The 20094-nt window shown below is 42.4% G+C and overlaps 1 protein-coding gene across 2 annotated transcripts in view; it reads right to left on the bottom strand.

Moving 5' to 3' along the window:
* Positions 1-20094, bottom strand: part of RNF19A (ring finger protein 19A, RBR E3 ubiquitin protein ligase) — a 63478-nt gene that overhangs the window by 8773 nt on the left and 34611 nt on the right. For both annotated transcript variants that reach the window (XM_066623904.1, XM_066623905.1), the window contains exons 3-5: positions 18459-19264; positions 8691-8899; positions 63-207 (exon numbers count right to left, since the gene is read on the bottom strand). In XM_066623904.1, coding sequence (XP_066480001.1) covers positions 63-207; positions 8691-8899; positions 18459-19054 — 950 coding nt within the window. In that variant the 5' untranslated portion in view covers positions 19055-19264. The remainder of the gene's footprint in view (positions 1-62; positions 208-8690; positions 8900-18458; positions 19265-20094) is intronic.

Raw genomic sequence — 20094 nt, 5'->3', positions numbered from 1 at the left:
TACCAAGATGCAACATTTCACTTTCATATTTTTTACCTGAAAGAACTTTTTCCCATACATACCTTAAATAATGCAAGTCTGATATCTCCTTCATACACAGCCAGCAGAATTCACAACCACAGACAGCACATGTCATGTGATTACAGCTTCCATCATTCATCTTTATTATATAAGCAGCACAGCGTGGGCATGGTTTTATGTCATCAGCTGTTTAAAGAGGAAAAAAGAACCCTAATGGCCATACTGTTTCTAAGAGCAATTGAAATTAAAACAATATACAGTCTATAAATGTTGTGAGCTGAACCGAAAAACAGCAATTCTAAATTATTACAGTAAGGCATAAATGTATGTTCAGTTTACTCCAATGGGTATTTCTGCTGACTTCAGTACAAACTTCTGCAGAACCAAGACCTAAATATTTGTGACTGAATGTACTTTAAAAATTCTTATCAGTTGTATTTGACTAATTGGATTTTCACTTACAGGCAACAAATAATTCACATCCAGAAGTGATCAGATCATCTACATATTCTACTCAGATTCTCCTGCATAAAGCCAGGGACACACAAAAATTTACATGCTAGAAATTAAATATGCACATTAGTAAGACAAAAATGTCAGTTAGTGTCTATTCTGATCACACCTTGGTTCTCCTGCAACTTGGTTATTGAGCCACATTAAGCATAAAGATGTACAAGTCGGTGCTTGGCATTCATGGGAGTTCTGTTCCCAAGTACCGCTGCAGATGCGAAAAACTACGTATACTGGGGGGGGGGGGGTTTCCGGTTTAAATACAAAAAAGTCAGTGAAAATCGGGTTTCCTACATAACGTGTCAAAACTGGACCATTTCCAAGTCTCTCAATGCTAAAAACAGCTCTAAGACCACTTCCGAGTCTGCTAGTGTCACCCCTGAATGCATCAGTATAGAGATATACTGCATTCAGCTAAAAGATGGGAATAAATCCAATGGAATAATGGAAATTATTCCATTAGATTCTGTTACATTCAGCACCATCTAGTGGCTGAATGTGGTATAGCTCTATTCCAGTGCATTTTGGGGTGATTGATGCATTTCCAAGAGGCTTGGAAATGGTGTGGGCAGGAGGTCTGGTCTAGAGGGTAGAGCCTCCGTTTGCCTGAAGATAACATCCGCAGGTCACCAGTTCGAGACCACCAGCACTGTGAATGGTGAGACCTTGAAGCAGTTGACAAGCCGAGCCGAGTTATTCCACCTGCTCTTTGGTGTGAGCGAAGAAGCGTCTTGGCTGCCCTCCATGTGAGAGATGAAGGAGCTGCTTGTCAGCTTGCGTGGGAGGAAACTGGAGGCCAGAATGTGATACCAGATCAGAAAGATCCATCAGAAATGTTATGGTTCTTGAAAGATAGAACCTTTCTTCAATTGTGAAAATCCCTACGGGGATTTAGAAAAGCCTGCCCATGTAAACTGCCTTGAATAAAGTCTGAGGAGAAATCTGACGACCAAGAAAGGCGGTATATAAATAAATGTATTATTATTATTATTATTATTTTGATGTGTCAGGTAGAAAACCTGATTTTCATTGGCTTTTTTTTAAATTTAAAGGACATTTAAACTGGAATCTCAGCATCCACGTTGAGTCAAATTCGCGGACACTGGACATGCAGATGCCAGGGTCTAACAAAACCCCCATGGCTGCTTTTCTTATCAGGGAAAGCCACATCAGGAGAGGTGATCTGAAGCAGAGTCAGTAAACAGCCCCTGGTTGTTTCTCTTCTTCAAGCCATCCCTTCTCATGTGGCACTTCTTGACAAGAAGGAGCTAGAGCTTCTTGCATATTTGAATATAATATATGGTCAGGTATACCATATATTACCCTTACCCTGGGGGCTGGGGGCTAAGAATAGGCCCTCAGTTTGGCTGTACTTGTCGTAAGAGGCGACTAAACAGCCACCGGGTAGATGGGACTCGTCAGCCTAGGAAGGCAGCTCATCTAAGAGAAGGAAACTCTGACCTCAAACCTCCACTGCCTTGTGGCTACATCCAGTTCTGGAAAAGGCTTCAGGAGTCAACCTCGAGGCAAAATCAGGAGCCGGAGTCCCTTAGGCAGTTCATGGCTGAACACAGTCACGTTCTGGCAACTCCTGCGATGCCGCTGGAACCAACCGTATTGGCTTCTGCCTTTCCATTGGACCATTCCAGCGACGTGGAGAGGGGGGATTTGCTGCATGGGTAACAGCCTATCCTCCATACCTTCTTTACCCAGGCTTCGCGCACTGGAGAGGACACTCCAACTTCGCCATACGGCGTCGGCACAACACGGGAAGCAGCAGTTTACCGGTTACAAGTCTTTGCTCGATTGGCGTAGAGCATGACGCCAGGGGCTGCTTCCGACAGTGGGAGAGATCATTGCATCTCATTGGGCAGCTACCGCCCGCCTTAAGCTGGGCAGTCCCCAGCCAGTAAGGTGTTGCCTCGCCACGGTCCGTTAACCTCATGGGGTGCGTGGGGTTTAGGGTGAAAACCGACAAGCGGATCGACAACTCTGCACCATGCAACAGAAAACAGAAAACTACTGCCCTAAAGCTGGGCACCTGGAACGTTAGGACAATGACACCTGGCTTCTCTGATGACCTGCAAGAAATAGACGACGCACGCAAAACAGCTGTCATCAACATGGAGCTGAGCAGACTGCAGATGGACATCGTCGCCCTTCAAGAGACTAGGCTGCCAGATTCCGGATCTGTCAAGGAGAGAAATTTCTCATTTTTCTGGCAGGGAAAACCACCAAATGAAACCAGGGAACATGGTGTTGGCTTTGCGGTCAGAAATACCCTGCTGAAATCCATCATCCCACCTACTGTGGGAAGTGAAAGAATTTTGTCCCTGCAGCTCCAGTCATCAGCAGGACCTATCACTCTCATCAGTGCTTATGCACCGACTCTGTCGTCTCCAGCAGAAGCCAAAGACAAATTCTATGATGACCTGGCCACCACTGTCAAGAAAATCCCTGTAAAAGAGCCATTGTTCATCCTCAGCGATTTCAATGCTAGAGTTGGTGCTGATAACAGTTCATGGCCCACTTGCTTAGGTCAGTTTGGCACTGGGAGGATGAACGAAAATGGCCAACGCCTGCTAGAGTTTTGCTGTCATCACGGTCTCTGTGTCAGCAACACATTCTTCAACACAAAGCCCCAACATAGAGTCTCTTGGAGACACCCAAGATCAAAGCACTGGCACCAGCTCGACCTGATCCTCACCAGACGCTCCAGCCTTCCCAGCATCAAGATCACACGCAGTTATCATGGTGCTGCCTGCGACACTGACCACTCCCTGGTGTGCAGCAGAGTGAAACTGCAAACAAAGCGACTGTACCACACGAAAAAGGAAGGAAGACCTCGCATTGATACCAGCAAGACCCGGGATCAGAGAAAAGTGGAGGAATTTGCACAAGCGCTTGAGGAATCTCTTCCAGGCCCGGCCGACGCAAACGCATCCAACAGATGGGAACATTTCAAGAATACCGTTTACAACACCGCCTTGTCCATATTCGGCAAGAAGACCAACAAGGCGGCAGACTGGTTTGAAGCCCACTCTGAGGAGCTGACACCAGTCATTGAGGAAAAGAGGAGAGCTCAAGCAGCATACAAGGCCTGTCCCAGTGAGCGCAACCTGCAGGTCCTCCGAACTGCTCGCAGCAAAGTCCAACAGACTGCCAGGAGATGTGCTAACGACTACTGGCTCCAGCTCTGTTCCGAGATACAGATAGCAGCTGACACGGGCAACATCAAGGGGATGTATGATGGTATCAAGCAGGTCCTAGGTCCAACACAGAAGAAAATTGCCCCTCTGAAGTCTGCCACAGGCGAGGTCATCCAGGATCGGGCGCAGCAGATGGAACGCTGGGTGCAGCATTACTCTGAGCTATATTCCAGAGAAAATGTAGCCACCGAAGAAGCACTGAACAACATTGAGTGCCTGCCTGTGCTGGAAGAGCTTGACAGTGAACCAACCCTAGAAGAACTTCACGTGGCCCTGGACTCCCTTGCCTTTGGCAAGGCACCTGGAAAAGACAGCATCCCTGCTGAAGTCCTAAAATGCTGCAAAGAGATCATCGTCACTGAGCTGCATGAAATCCTCTGTCTCTGCTGGAGAGAAGGTGGAGTACCTCAAGACATGAGGGATGCAAACATCATCACGCTGTACAAGAACAAAGGTGACAGGGGTGACTGCAACAACTACCGCGGCATCTCTCTCCTTAGCGTTGTAGGAAAGTTGTTTGCCCGAGTTGTACTAAAGAGGCTCCAGGTACTTGCAGAGAGCGTCTATCCAGAATCGCAGTGTGGATTCCGAGCCAACAGGTCCACCACTGATATGGTATTCTCCCTTAGACAACTGCAGGAGAAATGCAGGGAACAACGACAGCCACTCTTTATAGCCTTCATAGATCTCACAAAGGCTTTCGACCTGGTCAGCAGAGACGGCCTCTTCAAGATTCTCCCCAAGATTGGATGTCCACCCAGGCTCCTCAGCATCATCAGATCTTTCCACAAGGACATGAAGGGCACTGTTGTCTTCGATGGCTCCACATCAGACCCTTTTGACATCCGAAGCGGAGTGAAGCAGGGCTGTGTTCTTGCACCAACCTTGTTTGGGATTTTCTTCGCTGTCCTGCTGAAGCAGGCCTTTGGAACTGCAACAGAAGGCATCTATCTCCAGATCAGACGGAAAGCTCTTCAACCTCTCCAGACTGAGAGCAAAATCCAAAGTCCAGCTGAAATGTCTGCGTGACTTCCTCTTTGCCGACGATGCAGCTGTCACTACCCACTCTGCCAAAGATCTCCAGCAGCTCATGGATCGTTTTAGCAAGGCCTGCCAAGATTTTGGACTGACAATCAGCCTGAAGAAAACACAGGTCATGGTTCAGGATGTGGACTCACCTCCCTGCATTACAATCTCTGAGCATGAACTGGAGGTTGTCCATGACTTTGTGTACCTTGGCTCAACGATCTCCGACACTCATTCTCTCGATACCGAGCTAAACAAGCGCATCGGTAAAGCAGCTACCACGTTTTCCAGACTCACAAAGAGAGTCTGGTCCAACAAGAAGCTGACGGAACATACCAAGATCCAGGTCTACAGAGCTTGCGTCCTGAGCACACTTCTGTACTGCAGCGAGTCATGGACTCTTCGCTCACAACAGGAGAGGAAACCGAGCGCTTTCCACATGCGCTGCCTCCGACGCATCCTCGGCATCACCTGGCAGGACAAAGTTCCAAACAACACAGTCCTGGAACGTGCTGGAATCCCTAGCATGTATTCACTGCTGAAACAGAGACGCCTGCGTTGGCTTGGTCATGTCGTGAGAATGGATGATGGCCGGATCCCAAAGGATCTCCTCTATGGAGAACTCGTGCAAGGAAAGCGCCCTACAGGTAGACCACAGCTGCGATACAAGGACATCTGCAAGAGGGATCTGAAGGCCTTAGGGATGGACCTCAACAAGTGGGAAACCCTGGCCTCTGAGCGGCCCGCTTGGAGGCAGGCTGTGCAGCATGGCCTTTCCCAGTTTGAAGAGACACTTTGCCAACAGTCTGAGGCTAAGAGGCAAAGAAGGAAGGCCCATAGCCAGGGAGACAGACCAGGGACAGACTGCACTTGCTCCCGGTGTGGAAGGGACTGTCACTCCCGGATTGGCCTTTTCAGCCACACTAGACGCTGTGCCAGAACCACCTTTCAGAGCGCGATACCATAGTCTTTCGAGACTGAAGGTTGCCAATACAAATATACAAATGGTCAGGTCCTCAAACGCAGGCTCCTCTAACAATGATCTTGTAAGGCCTATTCTAAACTCCTGAGAGAGAATGAGACAATCTAAATAAAGTATATATTATTTTACATTTAGGCCAGGACCTATATGTCATGCATGAAACAATCAGCATACACCAGGATACACACCAGGATACAGCAGTGGTCAGAAGATGCACTGGAGCAACTTCGGGATTGCTGCAGGTGTACTGATTGGACATTATTTGCGGAAGACAATATCGACACCTATACCTGGACTGTACTGTTCTATATCAAAAGCTGCATGGACACTGTCACTACCACCAGACAAATACGGATGTTTCCAGAGATGTGTGCCTTTTGTTAAGGGCCCAAAATGCTGCTTTTCATTCTGGAAACACACTACAGTTCAGTGAGGTCAGAGCAAACTTTAAAAAAAGGTATCAGGGATGCAAAGGCCATGTACAGGCGAAGGACTGAGCAGCATTTTGAAAGTTTGGATCCCTGCCGGAGACAAATTACTGGGCAGAATTATAAAAATAGTCAGCCCAGCAGTAGCGATTCTATGGCAGAGCAGCTTAATCAGTTTTTTAGCCGGTTTGAGGAGGAGATAGCAGCCACCAACATTCCAGCTACAGCCACCGATGGTTAGTCACTTGTTCTGCAGCCTGATGTGAGACATTTTATAGAATATTAATGTACGGAAAGCAGCCGACCCAGATGGAATTCCGGGACGGGTCCTTAAAGACTGTGCTGCAGAGCTGACTGAAGTATTTACAAATATTTTCAATTTATCTCTGTCACAGTGCTCCGTCCCTACTTGCTTGAAGACATCTATTATAGTGCCAGTTCCTAAGCAGGCAGTAGTTGCTTCTCTCAATGATTATCGACCTGTGGCTCTAACTTCAGTAATTATGAAGTGTTTTGAGAGGCTGGTGTTGAAACATATTTAGTCTTCCACCCACCTTGGATCCTTGTCAATTTGCATAAAGGAGTAATAGGTCGACTGATGATGCCATCTCTATTGTTTTACATACAGTCTTGCACCATTTGGAACAACGGGGTATGTATGTACGGTTGTTATTTGTGGAATATAGTTCTGCTTTTAATACCATACTACCTAGCAGGCTGTTTTTTAAAATGACTAGTTTGAGCATACAGCAAGACATTTGTCTGCAGATAAAGAACTTTTTGACAAATAGGCCACAGTCAGTTAGGATGGGCTCTTATCATTCTTTCACTCTGATATTAAATACAGGAGCTTCCCAAGGCTGTGTGCTGAGTACCTTCCTTTATTCCCTGTATACACATGATTGTACCCCATCACATCACACCAATGAAATTATAAAATTTGCAGATGATACTACAGTGGTAGGGCTCGTTAGCAGGAATAATGAGTCTGCTTATAGGAAGCGGTTATATTTTCTGAGAAAGCTTGGGAAGTTAAATTTGTCACAGCAGCTGCTTGTGTCCTATTATCGCTGCACCATTGAGAATGTCCTAACTTATGATATCTTGGTGTGGTACGGAAACTGCTCTGCGGGGACAAAAAAGCTCTGCAGAGAATTATTAAGATTGTGTAGAACATCATCAACCTTCATCTACCAGCTTTGGAGGACATCTTTACATCTTGCTGACTGCAGAAGTCACACAGTATTCTTTGAGACCCCTTCCATCCAGCTCATAAGTTTTTTAAACTGTTGCCTTCGGGTAGATGATACAGAACTATTAGTGCACGCACCACACAATTCTTGAACAGTTTTTATCCCACAGCTGTAATTACGTTGAATAAGGAACTTAAAATTACTACCAAAGAGGCAATATAGTTATCATGCTCCTGGGCAATATGGTCTTGTTTATATTGTTTTTATATTATGATGCATGTTGTATAGAATGTGTGGGTGAGTGTGTGGAGTGTGACTGTTGTGATTATTGTATATAGTTATTTATGCTTGTATCTCAAAGGTGCATCAATTTCGTTGTGCTGAAGCACAAAGTAACTACTACAACTACTACTACTACAACTACTACTACTACTACTATTTTTCCATGCCTCCTTTCCTACTACAGCCACTAGTGATACCCAGGAAGTTGCTCCAGAAGGTCTGGAACATACTCTGGAGTGGAATTCAAAGCTTGTGAGGGGACACATCTAAACTTAAAATAATTAACTTCCCCTATTTACATATGGATGTGGCTTCTGCTATTCCTACCAGGACGGGGGAGAAAAAAGAATCCTAGTTTTAATGCTACTGTAATCCATCTATAACTAGGTGCAACAAAGAAGCACCCAGTAGCAAAGTTTTATCATCAATGTCTAAGAAAAAGTCCATGGGAGAGCATACAGCAATATTTTTCACTCTACATCATTTCAAGCTGATCATTCTGCTTTAAAGTGATATCTAAGCATTGCCCCAGTGATATTCCAAAGAGATTTTTCAGTTGTCCAAATGTGAAAGAAATTCACTGGCAAAGCAAGACATTCCATGTATGTAATGTTACATCTCTTGCACACCTATTATGCATGTAACACCATGGATTAATCAAGAAAAGGAGACAGGCATAGCTATAAGCTACAAAAGTGCGGCCACAAAATGTTTTCTGAAATATCTGACATTTAAGTAGATGTATGAAAAGTAGGACTTTAAACCAACGTTTACAACTGGAAGTTTTCTCCAAAATCAGTCACAGAAACAGTGATCCACTTCTGAAAGCAGAACTCTATTAGCAAACGGAACCATGGAAATTTATAGTTTCACCAAACAATTATCTTCACTATCCCCCAATAATGTCAGCCATTTATGAGAACAGACCTTGTAAAAGTCCTTGACTTTCTTCACAATGTGCCTATTTCATCAACAGAATAGTTACTCAAGTGTTTTATGTAAAAATGCTCTGACAACACCTATTTCAGATCTTAAATACCTGCTGCTCCAGACTCCTGGCTGTAGCTGATGGATGAAGAACGAATTGTTCTCAGGCGCAGACTCTGAGCTCTCTCCTGGCGAGCAGCATCACAAGTCTGGTTCGGATGCCAAATCTGTTTACAGTGGTAGCAGAACTCAGTTCCACAGCCTTCACGTCCACATGTAAGTTTAGGACAGCTTGCACAGCCAAATGCAATAACAGCATACCTTAAATGATGAAGAACAGGGAAGACTAAGATTATTTATCCTCAGTACTATACCATGTCAATTAGAATAGTTCAGCGGTTCTCAAACGTTTAGCACCGGAACCCACTTTTTAGAAGAGAATCTGTCAGGACCTGCTGGAAGTGATGTCATGACCGGAAGTGACATCATCAAGCAGGAACATTTTTAATAATCCTAGGCTGCAATCCTACCCACACTTATCCAGGAGTAAGTCCCATTTACACCATTTACGCCTGTTAAAAGTGCAGATGTGTAACATTTCCCCAAATGCGGTCACATACTATGGTAGCATCAAGTCTAATATATTTAAAATAAGATATTGAAATGAATGGGGACGCACCTGAAATTACCTCGTGAACCACCTAGTGGTCCTGACCCACAGTTTGAAAAACACTGGAATAGTTGATTTGAGGAGAAATTAAGAAATATTCCTCTTGTGTAATTAGAAACAAAGCTACATTTATGAAGATCTAGATATGGTACATAGTACAAAACTCCTGAGGTACTACAACATGCAGTAGTTCAGTTTTCCATATCCTATATACTGTCATCTATAGTTCAAGTTACAAACATCACAAGGAGATGGTACACACAGGATTCTCACACTACTAAACTCTTGAGGTTGCTATAAAGCCATCTATTCATTTATTTTTCACATTTTTATACCACTGTTCCTCCAAGGAGTTCAGAGAAGTATACATAGTTCTTCTGCTCCTTGTGAGATAGGTGAGACTGAGACACACTGACTGGCCCAAGGTTACTCAGGAAGATTCATGGCTGAGTGAGGACCTGAACTTCGATCTTCTGGGTCTAACTCCTAAACCCGTAGAGCATCCTGGCTCTCAGGATCTAGGTGCATCGTTTTATTTTTGAAACTCTTTCAGAAGATGCATACATTTTAACTATTAGACATTAACCCAAACATAATATATAATTGTCACGTTGCAGATGCCAGCATTTCTTGAATCCCATATACTGACACTGCTAGAAAATAAATGAGTACTCCACAGTCCCACAATACATTCTCTCTTATGCTAGCTGAAAGGAGTACCTACTGCTTAAAGTCATTCTATGTTGTAGCATGAAAAACTTTTGCAGTCAAGCTACAGAGAAGCAACTTTCTCCCTATTATATAATAAACTGCAATCTTGAAGAGCAATTGTACAGTCTGATATGAACACCATGGGTAGTATGAACCAATTTCATCTATAGTAACTGATGACATCCAATTTTAATTAATGCAGTGATCTTCAAGCTTTTTCATTTCACAGCACACTGACAAGGCATTAAAATTGTCAAGGCACACCATCAGGTTTTTGACATTTGACAAGGCACACTATGCTACCAATGGAAGCTCACATCCCCCATTGGCCCTACTAACAAATGACCTCCCCCCAAATTCCTGTGGCACAGCTGTGGACCACTCGCGGCACACCAATGTGCCATGGCACAGTGGTTGAAAATGGTTGAATTAATGCATGGAATATACAGGACCATCATCACAAAAACTGGCTGTCTCATGTGATGTAGAATAATAGAAGTATCCAACACAGTATCATATTCACTTATGACCTCAAAAAAGACTTGAGCATAATGTTCAAGCATTCCTAAATAACCTTATGTGCCATTCCAGAAGGCAGCAAATGTTTCTATCTTCTAGAACACAAAGTTGAGTGTGATGGCAAACTAAATGCACATCTTAGCATGAAAACTATTAGAGAGGAAGTAGGAAACACTGTATCAAGAAAGAGTAGAGATTTGACTGGAAATAAGCCAGAACTATGGAGATAAAACTCTTTTCCTTTATAACACACAATAGTTTGATTTGGAAGACAAAGTGTTAATCCCAGATTTTCCACACACGTGTTGTGTATCAGTGGTAGTAATGCAGTCAGGGCTGGCTTCTGCTGCCCAAGACAAAGGATCTGAGGGCACCCCCCACCCCAAAAACACAAACTCAACACCATATAAGCCAACCATGTCTTTTTTTTTTTCCAAAACATACCTTAGGACTTTGCATTTCCTCCCAAGTTCAGAAGCACAAACACAATCTGCTAAAAGGTAGAAGTTTCATTTAACATAAATCAAAGGGTTTTATTTCAGTGAAAGGGAGAATTGCAGTGGCCCTTAATAAACAGCAATTGAGGAACAAATAGAATAAAAATCAGCAATATGCTCAATTGATATTTGGACTCAATATATTTTTGGGAGTCTCTTCCAAACATTGATTTTGCCTTAATTGGGAAACTTACGGAAATAAAAATATTTTTCAAGTTTCAGAGTCACACGTAGATTCTTTCAAACAAAAGTATGATGCCAATTCTGCAGATGCGAAGGACTTGTCTCTATGTTTATATAGCACAAACACAGAGGGCGATTCCTGTAAATGATACTATGAGGACTCTGGTCAGTAAAACTCCAATAGTTTGGCATCCAATTGTAGGGCACGCCAAATAGTCTGGCATCAAAATGGATTTGAAACTGCCATCAGAGCAATGTACCACATTCAGTTTAACTATGCTTTTTCTTAAGAACTAAGGCCTCCCTCATAAGACTATTGGGAGTGGAAGAAACAATAGAGACATAAGGTACTTTGTAAGTTAAAAATACTCTATAAAACCTTCAAAAAAAAAAAAGGAGTCTAGGTGGCCAGAGATTGGCAGTCGATCCAAGCTGCTGCAGCTGCCTGAGAAATGTTGGTGATGTCTTGACCTGTCTCCCCCATGCCTTTTCTTGCTCTTTTCCTGACCCTTCAGGGAGAGGAAAGGGGATCCAACTGCACTTACCATTAAGTGTCATCTGAGCTCCACAACTACACAGGAGGCTCCTTCCCACCCTCTTGGAACTGCCAGTTTATGATACTTCCTAACAAAGCAGCATATTTGATAATCTAGCACAACCTAGGTACCAAAAGTGCCAGATAAATCAGAAGTCTTAGGCCACACTGCTGCCGTGAAACATCATCTGGCAAACAGGCTATTGTAATGTAGCATACTTCTCACATAAATTATTGCATGGAAATCATACATGCCTAGCCTTATTCTTGATATGCCGAGATTGAAAAATCAAGAAGTATAATGTAAATTTTGCTGGCAGAATAGACAATGGTTTTTGTTGCTTAACAATATCAAAGAGAATATTGTGCACTACTTTTGGAAGCACCTAGCTTCAATTTCCAACAAAAGAAAAAGTCTGGCAATTGTCTTGTATCTCCTTTACACTTTGACAATTTTGCTTTTAATATTGGTAAATCATATATGAACTGAAAAAAGAACATATTCATATACACTGCAAGAAATTATGGACTATACTGGATTTTTGTTGATTATGAGTGAAGGACATAGAATTCCTGAGAACTGGGAAAAGAAACGAATTAAGTAATGCTTTTGCAATAGGTATCCTAAAACAAAACAAAGGTTACACCAAAATCACACCTATAATTGTATATGGGTCACTGGGTTTTCTTCTCAACTTTAAACTTCTAGTTTAGACTTCAAGCTAGTGCACTTCTATATGCAACTGATTTGGAAAGAGTGTGTCATGCTTCTGAACTGGAAGAAAAAGCAAAACCATAGGATAAGACTGCAGTCCTAAGTACACTTACCTGGGAGTAAATCTCAATGAATTCAGTGGGACTTAAGTTCTGAATAACAAACACATAGGATTACACTAGTGATTTTCAACTGCTGTGACGAAGCACATTGCCATGAATGATTCACACGTGTGCTGCGGGAGTTTGGGGGAAGATAATTTATTAGTAGGACCATTGTGGGAGTTAGAGAATGACAGAACCTGTGTCATTCTTCAGTCAGTTATTTGGGTGTGTTACTTCAGGTAAGCTTCTACTAATGCATTTTGTTTATTTCTATACCTTAATACCCATTTTTTAAAATGATGAAATATACTCTTAAAAAACTGATAGTGTACCTTGACAATTTTAGCACCTTGTCAATGTGTCATGAGATGAAAAAGGTTAAAAATAGCTTGCTTACACTAACACTTGTAGGTTTTTAAAAGATACACAATTAATAGTAACCCAGGAAGATTGTTCACTCTCTCCTTCCAAGTATGAAATCGTATTCATTCGACTTTTGTGTATTCTCTGTGAATGCAGGGGTTTATTTTCTTAAGAAAGTCCTCCTTGCATTTTTTTTCAATCCTAGAAGGCATCTCTTCAATAGAACCAGGCACATCAGTACAACTGGGACAGTCACACTTTACAAGATCTCACAGGGAGGGTAGAAAGAGTAGGCACCTGGGCAGCAGTAACAATGGCTGCTACTAAGCATCCTATTGCTTCTGTGCTGGCACATACTTTGTCCTCTTCATACTGATAGTAAAACCCTGGTTCTGTGCTAGACATGGGCCATTATTAGGCTAAGGTCCTGCGCACAGCTCATACATAATGAAGTCAAACTGCAGTCCCCCACAACGCACATGTAAAGGTATGCAATGGACTGTACTCTCAAAAATTACATTAAGAATTTCACAACTGCAAATCTATAAAATTATGGGAGAAACGTTTCCAACTGGATTTGAATATTTCCCTTTCTATCTTTCCTAATCTTCAAATTAATTAATATAAAAGTGAAAGAAAGTTATTCTGAAATCTTAAAACTATTCTTCCCTTCTTTTATTTTGAATATTTTGTTCCATGTGTTACAGCTGCTCTAAAAAATATTCCATGTGCATATGAAAGTGTTTAAAAGCATGTGTTTTGAGAAACACTATTGTGTTTAAAGTTTAACTGATTGCTAATTGTATCTTCTGAACAAATGTTAACAAAAATCAGAACTGCATTGTCCCCAAGATAGTAGTAGTTTATAAAGCTAGAACCTCTGACAGAACTCAAAAGGATTTATAGTTAGTATAAAGACAATGAACACTACAAAAGTGCTTCCTCAGTGTGGACATGAAGTTGAAATGGGCATAGGACTAGCCTCAAAAGATAAATTTTGACCTTCTACCAAATTCTGCAATACTATCAAATAATCGAGTTTCTTAAGGAAGGCTGGGCCACCTTCCTTGCTCACTCTTGGAACATTCCCTTATGCAGGACCGACATGAATAGGAAATGAATTTAACTGGGCCAATTTCATGTATAGGTGGGGCTTTGGTACACATTCACCTCCGTGGATACCGAAAACTGCAGATAATGAAATCTGCAGTTCTGATACCTTTAAACACTCTGGAGGTGATCAGAATGCTTTCTGAAGCCCACAGAGGTCACCAGCATCTGCCATAAGAACATAAGAACAGCCCCACTCGATCAGGCCATAGGCCCATCTAGTCCAGCTTCCTGTATCTCACAGCGGCCCACCAAATGCCCCAGGGAGCACACCAGATAACAAGAGACTTCATCCTGGTGCCCTCCCTTGCATCTGGCATTCTGACATAGCCCATTTCTAAAATCAGGAGGTTGCACATACACATCATGGCTTGTAACCCGTGATGAATTTTTCCTCCAGAAACTTATCCAATCCCCTTTTAAAGGCATCTCGGCCAGATGCTATCACCACATCCTGTGGCAAGGAGTTCCACAAATTAACTATACACTGAGTAAAGAAATATTTTCTTTTGTCTGTCCTAACTCTCCCAACACTCATTTTGGAAGTCCCCTGGTTCTGGTGGTGTGTGAGAGGGAAAAGAGCATTTCTCTATCCACTCTATTTTCCCGTGAATAATTTTGTGTCTCAATCATGTCCCCCTTCAGGTGTCACTTTTCTAGGCTGAAGAGGCCCAAATGCTGTAGCCTTTCCTCATAAGGAAGGTGTCCCTGCCCAGTAATCATTTTAGTCGCTCTTTTGCACCTTTTCCATTTCCATTATGCCTTTTTTGAGATGTGGCGACCAGAACTGGACACAATACTCCAGGTGTGGCCTTACCATCAATTTGTGCAACGGCATTATAATATTAGCCATCTTATTCTTAATACCTTTTCTAATGATCCCAAGCATGGAATTAGCCTTCTTTGCCACCACACATTGGGCTGACACTTTCAATGAGCTGTCCACCACCACACCAAGATCTCCCTCCTGATCTGTCACAGATAGCTCAGAACCCATCAGCCTATATGTGAAGTTTTGATTTTTTGCCCCAATGTGCATTACTTTACACTTACTTACACTGAAATGCATCTGCCATTTTGCTGCCCGTTCTGCCAGTTTGGAGAGATCCTTCTGGAGCTCCTCACAATCGATTGAAAACCCGCCTTCAATCTCTGCTTTGTTGGATTCCACCCCTTCTTTAACGTAAATGGTCACCCCACCTCCAACACACCCCTCCCTGTCCCTCTTACAGAATTTACAGCCCAGGATTGCGTTATTCCACTGATTCTCCGCACTCCACAAGGTTTCCCTTATGCCCACTAGTTTTCCCTAGTGACCAAACATTCCAGTTCTCCCATCTTTGCTCAGAGACTTCGGGCATTTGCATAAAAGCATTGTACCTGGAATCCCCCAAGATGGCCTGCTTATCAGCACCTTTATCCCTTCAGCCTCTCATTGTGCCAAACCCTCTATCACATCTCATCATGCTTCCATTTCCAATTTCTTCTCCTACTCTGTCTTTACCTTGTTGTTCTCCCCATCCTTGTCCCATAGGGATGAGGAGTCCTGAACCGGATGCCCCTTGGCTCCTGTGGGCTTTCCCCTGGGATCAGTTTAAAAGCTGCTCCGCCACCTTTTTAATGTTATATGCCAGCAGTCTGATTCCATTCTGGTTCAAGTGGAGCCTGTCCCTCATGTCCCCCGTTTGTCCCAAAACGTTCCCCAGTGCCTAACGAATCTAAACCCTTCCTCCATACACCACCGTCTCATCCACGCATTGAGACCCCTGATCTCCGCCTGCCTAGCTGGCCCTGCATTGCAGTCCCTTATCTTTCCAGCTGATCCCCTCAGAAATTTGCGCCAAGCAGCAGCTTCTGATGCCCATTGTCCAGCAGGCTCTGTGCTCCAATTTCCAAACAAAAGTGGCTGCCCAGTGCAGGTTTCTGAGAAGATCAGAGGCTGTAATGCGGTACAGAAAACCCTGCACCTGGACTACTTTTCCAGCAAGCAGTGGTGCATGGTATGGAGATCGCTGGTTTGGGGAAATACTGCCCAACCCTGGTAGTTAGAATGGAACATTCCTTCAAAGTTGCTGTTTTGCAGTAATTGAAAGAAAAGGGCAGGGGAAGAGGAAAGAACAACTCAAACAGAATTTGACAAAAATGAATAAGTGTGAACAAGAATGTGAAGATTGGGAAACAAGGATGTGGTTATGACTTCCCCCTAAAAGATTAAAGGTACGTATCATACCAGGAAATTAAGACAACACTGTCTTTTAGAGATTACCTCAGTAGCCTATGTATTACCAGAAAGATGAAGGACTTTCAGACATGTCACAAGCCACTTGCTACAACCTTGCCCAAAGAAGTTGTTTCACTTGAGGTTCCGTCTTCAAACTGTGGTCTGGTAACCCTGATACTGCCAGATCATGAACACATCAACCTTGTGGTTACCTTTTGTATCAGACACCTTTTGTATCTGTATACAGGTGTGCCCCCTTATCTACAGGGGTTCCATTCTGGACCCCCCCCCGGGGGATATTGGGAATCTGTGGATACTGAGGACACCCTTTTAAAAGAGAGCGAACATGACATGAAGGGGAATGTTAAAAACTGAAAACACCACATTTTCATGGGTGTAGGCAGCCTCCCAAGCTGCCAGCAGTCTCTTCCTGATCACTGAAGGTTCTTTCTTCCAAAATGCATCGTGACCAGGAAGAGAATACATCACAATGCATTCTGGGACAACATTGGGGAAAGGAGACGCCTCCAGAGACCAGGAAGATGATGGTCACTAACTTAGCAGAATTCAAAGAATCATTAAATTGCATACTAGACCCATGTGTTAAAGAGACTCAGAAACAATTTTTAAAATATCATTACAGAACAAGTTTTCATATTATATATAATTACACACTGAAGGTACAGTTTTTTGTAATACTGTACCAGTGATTCTCAATGTTTGTCCCCTGTTACATCATTTTGCATGTTCTGCCTATTGGAAGTACCACTGGAAGTAACTGGCAATGATGTCATCAGCTGGTATTTCCAGATTGGGAGGCCAGATGCAATACTACAAACACCAGTATGAGGCTCAAGGTGGACAGGAGGGCTTTTTCAAGCATGCAAAAAGCACACACTGGAGCTCTGCCCACTGAGCTGAGCCTCCTACTGCTCTGTCATGTTGCATTGATGGTCTCACTGCTAGGCAGTAGGTGTCCGGAAGTCCTGCCAGTGCTTCCAGACACCGCCTCAGGTGGTACCCATACCACTGGTTGAAAACACTGTATAGTATACAGTGTATACTATAATTAAAAAGATGTATAAACCGCATAACTTCCGATCTTATATTTTGCTGAAAAGAAACACACTATGAAAAATACAGACAACATGCAAAGCAAGTCTGGAAGGTTTTCAAAAACAGAACTGTAGAAACTATATAAAAATCACAAACATTTTACTTTAAAAAGCAAGTACTGAGAGAAAAGTACCTTGTGCACCTACAAGATAAGTACTTCCCTGAATGTCATCATTTATCTTCATTTCACTCCTTGCCTTCCTTGCTCTACAAAACCTTGGCCTTTCTACAGGTTCAATTCTCCAATGTCACTGGTACCCATCCCATTCAAGTGCAAGTGTCTGCTACTACAACCCTACATAACTTTCCCCTCACAAAAACACCCTTTTCCAGCTACATACACTTCTTGACAATATAAGAATCTTCAAGTCAGTGACTACTATGTTCTTTTAAAACAAAAGTAAACATTTTCTAACAGGAAAATGTAGTCTGTAGGCACCATCAGAGATGAACACCACAAATGCACAAAGGGTATCTTTGTAATTTGAAGCTACCATTTTGGTGAAGGTTTGAATAATCTGAAAAATCAAGGTAGGAAGTCATAAACCTGTACAATTAGAATGTGCTTAATATTTCAACAAAGCATTAGAGCTTAGATAAAATGATTCAGCGACCAGCCAACAGCTGGTGTTTCCAACATCAGAATTGCTACTTCCAGAAAGAGTAATTAAGGACTCTTATACAAACTTTCAGTTTACATTCAAAGAAAAAAAATGAATTCCACAGGTAAACTAAATCTCTACAAAAACAATTAACATGAAATCAATTTAAATCTGATTTTAAAAGGATTTTAACCATTCCTCCAAACATCCTGGTGCATGAAGCAATACCATTTCAATTTTTATAAAAATAAAAATCTCCTCAGTGGTCTCAATGTTCTATCAACAGTAATAGTTATTACTTCCTGAGAAGGGGCAGGGGGAGAAAGAAGAAAACTGTTCAGCGCTAAAAGAAAATGGTTACACTTGAAACTATTTCACGGAACTAGAAATATAGTATGAGACTACAGCTGCTGCTGCTGCTGCTATTACTTCAAGAGGCAATCAGGGCAATTTGGACAATAAATGCAGGAGACAGAAAAGGGTCAGGTGCTTCATCAGAATGGGTAAGAACTATGAAAAAAGGTAACCACTTACCCACAGTCTGGAGCAGGACACCACCTACAATCAGGGTCTGCAACAAGCCATCGTCTAAGCATAAATTCTTCATACTTTTCCATCAAGATGTCATCATTTAATATCAATCGAATATCATGGGGATTAAATCGTTCAGAGCACTCCGGACAGCTGATATTAACTCTGCTCTCAGAGATTTCTATCCGGAGATACTGACGTAAGCAATCCACACAAGATCTATGGTGACAAGTCATTATTTCCGGAAACCTCTCCTTAGAGTGCCGCAAAAGGCACAAGGGACACTCTATGAAGTCTCCACTCTGCTTGCTGCTGATAGTTGTTCCATTGTCAGAAGACGTATATGCAGAGAAAATAGAGTTCTTGTCTATACACATTTCCGAGTGTATACTTTCAATACTGGCAATCCCGTCCACACCTCCATTTATATCCCTGGATTTACGTTTTGTATCCCTTTTTCTTCGAAAGAGAGACCCCAGTGAAATTCTTCTTTTCTTTGGTGCCTTTTTAATTGAAGGCAAGCTTACAGAGGAGGCAGAAGATTGCAGGTCCCTGTCAGATCCCATTTGCCGATGTAAACTCATGGCTAAAACATTCATTAGAAATGGATCAAAAACACACGTGCAACCCTAACCATTTTAAAGGTAAGCCCACTATTGAGCAGAAGTACACTTAGGTCATGGTTTTCTTGTCAGGGTGGGGGAGTAGGGTGAGATGTTAAGTCATGGTACATATGGGCAGATCAGTCTTGTTCACGCAGAAAGTTCTTCACAAACATATATAATTCCACAAAACTCTTCACAGAGACTCTGTAAAAATGAGGGGGAAAGAGACACACAGACAGATTAGCACCACACACATTCAAGTTCCTTGTATATTCAATGTATTTGTATTATTCATATTACAGCTGCCATCTCAGTCCACACTCATTTGGTTTGCTTCCACTGCCTGTTGCATTTCTGTCAATTATCAAGTCAATATCAGAGGGCAGGATGACTTTTTACTACACTGTACAGGACCTAAATAATGGGAAACACAATCTCCATCACATATTGCAATTGTAAATGGCAACTACACAGAAAAAAAGGGAGAATACATAGTATGACATGTCAAATACACAATTTTCACATTCACAGAATCTATCCTAACCATAAAAGATATTAGAATAATTTACGACAGCAGTAAAAGAAGTAAATTCCTAAATCCATCATTCAATTTAGAAGCATTCACACTGGAAAAATCAGGCACAAGTAACAGCAGCACCTTCACACATTTGGCAACTCCAACTGAATTTAACTGGTATATTATAGCATTTTAACAACTAATGATGTGCAGTCAAATCTCCAGTTCAAAACACCTCTCTCATCTTCCCTATCTACAACACGAGGATAACACTGAGATAATCTACAGGGTTGCCATAAGGATTACTGAGATAACATACAGACTTTGATCAAGAAGTGCCAATAAATGCCAAGTAAAATTGTTAAACCCCTTCTGCATGGTTTTCTCACTCAACAATCTCTCAAATGGAAAATGACAACTCCCTAGACCTACCATTTGTATCCCTCCCACACAACAGCAGAGAAGTCTGACAAACTCCACAAGCTGCAAATGCTGGGTCTACGTACTGCTGCCAGTA

This window comes from Tiliqua scincoides, chromosome 4 (genome assembly GCF_035046505.1).
Source record: "Tiliqua scincoides isolate rTilSci1 chromosome 4, rTilSci1.hap2, whole genome shotgun sequence".
Classification (NCBI taxonomy): Eukaryota; Metazoa; Chordata; class Lepidosauria; order Squamata; family Scincidae; genus Tiliqua; species Tiliqua scincoides.
The sequence above is the reverse complement of the archived record's forward strand: the minus strand, read 5'-3'. Positions and strand labels throughout refer to the sequence as shown.